This window comes from Umbelopsis ramanniana (assembly GCF_025399195.1).
Source record: "Umbelopsis ramanniana AG unplaced genomic scaffold K450scaffold_130, whole genome shotgun sequence".
NCBI lineage: Eukaryota > Fungi > Mucoromycota > Umbelopsidomycetes > Umbelopsidales > Umbelopsidaceae > Umbelopsis > Umbelopsis ramanniana.
Window position 1 is genome coordinate 1 of NW_026252216.1, and position 6,950 is coordinate 6,950.

The following is a 6,950-nucleotide window of genomic DNA, read 5'->3' on the forward strand; positions in this document are numbered from 1 at the left end:
AAATGAATCTTCTCCTCGTCCCTGGTCCCCAGCCCTCTTGGGGCTGGGAACTAAATAGGAAACAATTCAATTATCGTTAGAATATTCTATTTCTTATATAATCAAATCGATTTTTATAAGGATAAAATTTCTTTCTCAAAATGTAAGGTATACTTACCATTGTAAAATCTCGTTTCGATAACTTAAAGGACAAATACCATGGACTTAGAATTAGATAAGCCGAATTTTGTAATATCATTCATTTGTCTGTTTATCTTGGTCATCTGGAAGATTCATGGTCTTCAGCCATGAATTCTTCTCGTTCCTGGTCTGGTAGGAACCAAGGACTTAGGGAAGATTCTCGCAAAAGATAAATAAGGTCTTCATAGGTTATAAACTCTGTAAGAATGATTTGGTTCCTGGTTTAATAGGGACCTAAGTGAATTCATACTTATTTTCTTATTATTTCCCCAGATTTATATCGGGTGCTAAAGCACTATGAATTAGTTTAACCTCGGACTTTCCTTTAAATCAATGGATTTAGAATGATTCTAATTCCTAAGCCTAATAGGTATTCTAAAGAGAATTTTGATTTGTCAATAAAGTCATTTCTTACTTTTAGGATCCATGATTTTATTTAAAGGTATCCTAAAAAGGAGTGTGTTATATTAAGCAATTTCAAAGGCCATAATGATACTTGGAACTAGTAGTTGTCTAAAATATTGGAGGAAATAATATATCTTTCTCTCCAAACTTCTCCTGATTTTAGATATTTAAGAACTGTTTTAGGTGAGACATGTAATTCTTTGATAAACTCTACTTGACTAGAATAGACTCTAATTAATTCTTTTGTATTAGAATCATAAAGATAAACACGTTGATTTTGAGTATCTTTAATAGCTTGTTTTACTAATTCAGTTACTAATTTACCTGCCATTGGATTGTTAGATCCTAACATTCTCATTTTCATAAATTCTTTGAATTCATTCGAATGTGTTTTTCCATAGAAATGATTCTTTTCTCCAGTATTTACCTGTTTCATTAATTCCTTAGTTCTTTCATTATGTTTAGCTCCTAATCTAGATTCAGCTAATGGGTTAATATTGTAATTTGGTTTCATTAAATCGAGATATTTTTGTTCTAAAATCAGTAATAGTAAGGCATTTTCTCTTTTAGATAAATTTAAATCATAAATATAGTATTCTAAAATGCAAAAAGAGAAGTTTTCTTTACCATATTTATTCAGACTATTTTGTAAATGAATATTAGAATTCGAATTCCTCATATGTTGATCAAATCGTTTAGAAATATCAATAGCACTACCAATATATAAATCTCTGGGATCTTTAGACAAATCATTTTTAAATACGTAAATTCCAGATACATTTTTCATTTCTGATTGAATTGTACCTTTATTTAGAATTAAGTCTTTATAAGTTGTTTGTACTTCATATGGTACATTAATAATATTGTTGCTTGTTTTCATGTTATCAAAATGATTTATAGAAAATAAAACGGAATGGAACATGTTCCTTCCTATAAAGGGATTGTGTTATATTAAGCGATCTCGAAGGCCATGATGATACTTGGAACTAGAATAATAAATCCTAGTGCCACTGGTAACATACCTGTCCAACAGAAAGACATTAGTTGATCATATCTTAGTCTTGGAAATGAGGCTCTCACCCAAATGAAGATGAATAGAAGTAAACATACTTTTAATCCTAAAGCTAATCCTTCTAAAGATAAAAATGTAGGATTTTCAAAGAATACAAATGGTACTAAGTAACCTCCTAAGAATAAAATACTATATAAAGTAGACATTAAAATAATAGAACCATACTCAGCTAAGAAGAACATTACAAAAGGAACACTCGAATGCTCAGTAAAGAAACCTGCTACTAATTCACTTTCTGCCTCTGGAAGATCGAAAGGTGCTCTATTTGTTTCTGCAATAATAGAAACTAAGAACATTAATGATAATGGTAATAAAGGAATAATATACCAAGTACTAATTTGAGATTCAATAATACTTGTTAAATTTAAAGATCCTAAACATAGGATAACAGTTAAAATAACTAATCCAATCACTACTTCATAACTAATCATTTGAGCAGTACTTCTTAAAGATCCTAAGAAAGCATATTTAGAGTTGGCAGACCATCCTGCAAATACAACTCCATAAATACCTAAAGAAGATACGGCTAATAGATATAAAATACCTAAACTAATATCAGCTAATGTTAATCCAGAACCAAAAGGAATTACACCCCATGATAATAAACTAACAATTAAAGTTAATACTGGAGCAAATAAGAATAAGGCTTTATTAGCATGAGCTGGAATTACAGATTCTTTTACAAATAGTTTTAACGCATCTGCAAAAGGTTGTAGTAAACCGTAATATCCTACTACATTAGGCCCTAATCTTCTTTGCATTGATCCCATTGCTTTTCTTTCTGCAATTGTCATAAATGCAACAGATAATAATAATGGTACAATTACAATAAGTACCTCAATTAATGATAATAACATTAATTCATTTTAAAACAAAAGTAGTCATAATACAATTGATAAAGTTCATCCCTTTGACAAATCACATCCGATTTAGGATCTGATCCTAAGCTTAGAGCCTAGAATTCTTTTCCCTGAAAAGAAAGATATCCTAAAAATTTATGAGTTAGAGTTCAAAAATAGAACTTTATTTAAATTGATTATTATATTAAATCGTTATCAAGCTATTTTCATAGATTTACTCTATAAATTGACTTTTAAATTAATAGTCGTTATAACTAAGAGAAATTCTCCGCCGGAACGGGCTACCGGTCTTAACCAGGCAGCTATTTAAAACGAAAATAGATTATAGCCCGAGGAGCCTGTCCCCGAGGGTAGTCCCTCTGGGACTATCCCGAGTGCTTTGCACTCGAGACGGTCAGACTCATCAAAGATGAGACAGACTAGACATTCGTCCGGAACTATTTCTTAAGAAATAATTCTCCTTGTAAGGATTCAAAATCTATCTATTAATTAAAGTTGAATAAGCTTAGTGTAATCGTTTTGTAGGTTTATGAGTCAGAACAATAGGTCCAATCATAGCTAATAATAAAATCATACTAGCGATAATTAAGAACATCATATGAACTGTATATAAAGAAGAACCTACACTTTCCAGTTGTTGGAAAGAAGTAAATGCATTATCCCATAAATTATTGAAACTAGTATAAGCCTCAATTCCTGCTGAATTAAAGGCAGTTCCTTTAAATGAAGTATTTACAGATAATAAATTAATTTCATCAAATAAATTATAAATTGTAGAACTCATTCCAGATACAGATGAAGGTACAGGTTGGAATGCTAATTCATATAAGAATAATGATCCTACGATAGCTCCTAGAGGTAAAGTATTAGTGTATTCTCCTTTTTGATTTACTTCTGTTAATTCAACAAGTTTAATATTCATCATCATTACAACGAATAAGAATAAAATAGCTACTGCTCCTACATAAATAATTAAATAAGTAAGACCAATAAAATTGATCCCTAATAAAATTAAATAACAAGAAACATTAACAAATACTGAAATTAAAAATAATACAGAAATAATAGGATTTCTAGATGTAATTACTAAAATACCTGATAATACAGAACCAAAAGCTAGTAAATCTAATAAAATAGTATTCATAGATTGGAGTCTCATTCTCACTATATTGAGAAAATTATAGTTCAGCAAAGCTAATTAAATAAAATCCAGAATGAATCTTATCTAACCTAAGGGGGATAAGAGATTACATTCTGAAATCAATTCATTTAATTTTTCCATAAAATAAGGTTTAAATTATGATATTCAATCATAATATTCCCCGGAGCACAGAACACTAGGTCCCAACCCAGATATTATTTTAGGAAAACTATAGAGTATATATTAATATATTCATGATTTTTCTAAAAGGATGGATTTTATTTAATAGCCGCCGGGCTCGGACCGATGGCCCACCTCGGCGGAGAATAGACTTTCATTAAGTTCACGGCCCACAAGGCCGGGGACCCGTCTTATTTTAGGGTGTTATTAATATTACCTTATTAATAAGAACTTAATCCCTTAAAAGTGATTCATATTTTAGATTTAAATAAAACAGACTTACTTATCTTTAAGAAATAAGTAAGTTAAACAAATATTTTAGAAATAGCCGTTAAGAGGAATCGAACCTCTATTCATAAATTAACAGTTTAGCGTTCTACCATTGAACTATAACAGCGTAATAAATTTGTATTCTACTTTACTTTTAAATCCATTCAAATTCCCGATCCTGATTCTATCAGGGACAGAAATAAAACAAATGAAGAATATCAGTTGTTAGACCCCTTGATATAGGATGACCTAGTTCTAGGAGCTTAACAGAATGAGTTTTGTTAATTGGATTTAACTTATAAGTAATGATCTAACCTTAATCATTGAATGATTTGTATTGGAAAAAAATGACAATCTAGTGGATTGATTTGATCTTGAAGATTAGAAACGCATTTTTATGAAAATGCTGTTTCCGGGATCCCGTCCCTAAGGGACGGGTCCTAGAATAAGTTCCGGTAGCTTAAATGGTAGAGCGTATGACTGAAAATCATAGTGAGGAGGTTCAATTCCTCCCCAGGACATATAGATTAGCCACCAGGTTGAAATTTCAGTCTGAGTGGTTTGGAGCCTTGTGCTTCAAGTATGTTAAATTAGAATTTGATTCATAAAATGAAAGTCCGATAAGGTTCATTCAATTAGATGAGTTGATTCAGTTTTAAAAAATAAGGAGTTGTTAAGTGAGTAATGGTTTTATTTAGTGTATTAACCATGATTGTAGCGATTGCCTTATTTTCCCTTCGAATTTCAGCTATTAATTTCAACAGAATTGCGATTATCGTATTAATCTATTCTGGATTTTTAGCTTACAATACAATTTATACTGATTTAGTAGGATCAGGAATTGGTGTATTTAGTGGTTTATTCCAAATTACAGCGATTACACAAAGTATTGATGTATTCATTTGTTTAATTGGTGCTTTAGTACTTTTATTAGGAGAAAACTCTACGATTGGAACTGGAACATCATTAAAAGATGGAGTAACTGTGAAACAATCGAGTATGATTGGTAAATATTTACCCGTTTTAGCAGAATATCCTTTAATTGTATTATTTTCTGTATTAGGAATGAGTAGTTTAATTTCGAGCAGTGATTTAGTATCTATGTTCTTATCTATTGAATTACAAAGTTTCGCTGTTTATATTTTAGCTACGATTTATAGAGATTCTGAATCTGCAACAGCAGCAGGATTAAAATATTTCTTATTAGGTAGTTTATCTTCAGCTTTCATTTTATTAGGAAGTAGTTTAATTTATGGATTTACAGGATTAACTAGTTTTGAAGGACTATACATGTTATGTTCAACTACAACAAGTAATCATGCTATTGAAATTAGTGTATTATTAATTGTAGTAGGTCTATTATTCAAAGTTTCAGCTGCTCCATTCCATAATTGGGCTCCAGATGTATATGATGGAGTACCAACAATGGTAATGAGTTGGTTAGTAACAATGCCTAAAATTTCATTATTAGTATTTATTTTAGAATTCCAAGGATTTACTCAATTATCAAATTGGTCTTCATGGACATATCTATTATTAATTAGTTCTTTACTATCTTTAATGATTGGTACAATTGGTGGATTATCTCAATATAGAATTAAACGATTATTAGCTTATAGTACGATTTCTCATGTAGGTTTCTTATTATTAGCTTTAGCGATTAATAGTGAAGAATCAATTGAATCTTTCTTATTCTATCTAATTCAATACTCATTAACAAATGTAAATGTATTCTTTATTCTAATTGCTTTTGGTTATCTATTACATAGTAGAGGATTAGCTCCTTATTCACCTGTTCAATTTATTAATCAATTAAAAGGACAATTCCAAATGAATCCTTTATTAGGTATTAGTTTAGCGATTTGTTTATTCTCAATGGCCGGTATTCCTCCACTAGTAGGATTCTTTGGTAAACAGATGGTTTTATATTCAGCAGTGCATAACGGAAATTTCTTCTTAGCATTAGTAGCTATTTTAACAAGTGTAGTAAGTGCTGCTTATTATTTAAGAGTAATTAAAGTGATTCATTTTGATCCATACACAGTAACTGATACAAATGTAGTAAATAAAGAAACAGTAACAACTTCAAGTAGTTTAGTGATTGCTACACTTACTTTATTATTAATTTTCTTTATTTTTAACCCAACACCATTATTAAATAGTGCTCATCTAATCACTTTAAGTTTATTTTATTGGTAATGAATACATTAACGTTTTTCTTTCTATTTATCCCTGTATTAGTATTAGCTTTATTAGTAATTAATCAATTTACAGCTGTTAATAAACCTTATAGTGAAAAAGTATCACCTTATGAGTGTGGATTTACTCCTTTAGGAGATTCTCGACAAAAATTCTCTATTCAATTCTATCTAGTAGCCATTTTATTTATCGTATTCGATATTGAAGTATTATTCTTATTCCCATTTGCTGTTACTTTATATGAAGTTTCATTATTAGGATTCTGGGTAGCTATTATTTTCTTAATTGTTTTAACGATCGGATTTGTTTATGAATGGAGTAAAGGTGCTCTTAAATTCACTCGACACTAATTAAATTAACATCTTCCCCTTTTTTAGATACCTTTAAATAATACCCTCTTCTAAATTGCCTTATATTCATACCCTCAATACCTTGAATGAGGCTCATCTTTTCTCCCCCCGCTAGCGACATACGTTGGCTTCGCGGGGGGGATATAAGTAATACAATCATCTAATAAGACCTCATTGTCTAATGGTAGGACACCACAACTTCACTGTGGGAGTATCGGTTCGATCCCGGTTGGGGTTAATTTAAGTTTCGATAAGTTTATTTATTGAAATATTCTTTAGTATTGAAGTCTAAA

The 6,950-nt window shown here is 30.2% G+C and overlaps 5 protein-coding genes and 3 non-coding genes across 8 annotated transcripts; 4 read left to right on the forward strand and 4 right to left on the reverse strand.

Annotated features, from left to right (window-relative positions):
• Positions 1 to 682: 682 nt before the first annotated feature.
• On the reverse strand, positions 683 to 1,372 carry K450DRAFT_181539 (uncharacterized protein; the record flags this gene model as incomplete). Its single annotated transcript, XM_051584377.1, has 1 exon — positions 683 to 1,372. One exon carries the CDS (start codon positions 1,370 to 1,372, stop codon positions 683 to 685), a length of 690 nt encoding a protein of 229 aa, XP_051439956.1.
• Positions 1,373 to 1,536: 164 nt separating this feature from the next.
• K450DRAFT_181535 (uncharacterized protein) lies at positions 1,537 to 2,514 on the reverse strand (the record flags this gene model as incomplete). Its single annotated transcript, XM_051584376.1, has 1 exon — positions 1,537 to 2,514. One exon carries the CDS (start codon positions 2,512 to 2,514, stop codon positions 1,537 to 1,539), a length of 978 nt encoding a protein of 325 aa, XP_051439957.1.
• Positions 2,515 to 3,022: 508 nt separating this feature from the next.
• On the reverse strand, positions 3,023 to 3,661 carry K450DRAFT_181532 (uncharacterized protein; the record flags this gene model as incomplete). Its single annotated transcript, XM_051584374.1, has 1 exon — positions 3,023 to 3,661. The coding sequence occupies one exon, from the start codon at positions 3,659 to 3,661 to the stop codon at positions 3,023 to 3,025; it is 639 nt and encodes a 212-aa protein (XP_051439958.1).
• A 503-nt stretch (positions 3,662 to 4,164) lies between these two features.
• K450DRAFT_t112 lies at positions 4,165 to 4,235 on the reverse strand. Its single transcript has one exon. It is a non-coding gene; the product is annotated as a tRNA-Asn (tRNA).
• Positions 4,236 to 4,557: 322 nt separating this feature from the next.
• Positions 4,558 to 4,629, forward strand: K450DRAFT_t110. Its single transcript has one exon. It is a non-coding gene; the product is annotated as a tRNA-Phe (tRNA).
• Positions 4,630 to 4,792: 163 nt separating this feature from the next.
• On the forward strand, positions 4,793 to 6,307 carry K450DRAFT_181533 (uncharacterized protein; the record flags this gene model as incomplete). Its single annotated transcript, XM_051584375.1, has 1 exon — positions 4,793 to 6,307. The coding sequence occupies one exon, from the start codon at positions 4,793 to 4,795 to the stop codon at positions 6,305 to 6,307; it is 1,515 nt and encodes a 504-aa protein (XP_051439959.1).
• On the forward strand, positions 6,307 to 6,657 carry K450DRAFT_181530 (uncharacterized protein; the record flags this gene model as incomplete). The annotated part of the gene is made up of 1 exon (XM_051584373.1): positions 6,307 to 6,657. One exon carries the CDS (start codon positions 6,307 to 6,309, stop codon positions 6,655 to 6,657), a length of 351 nt encoding a protein of 116 aa, XP_051439960.1.
• Positions 6,658 to 6,824: 167 nt separating this feature from the next.
• Positions 6,825 to 6,895, forward strand: K450DRAFT_t111. Its single transcript has one exon. It is a non-coding gene; the product is annotated as a tRNA-Glu (tRNA).
• The last annotated feature ends 55 nt before the right edge of the window (positions 6,896 to 6,950 follow it).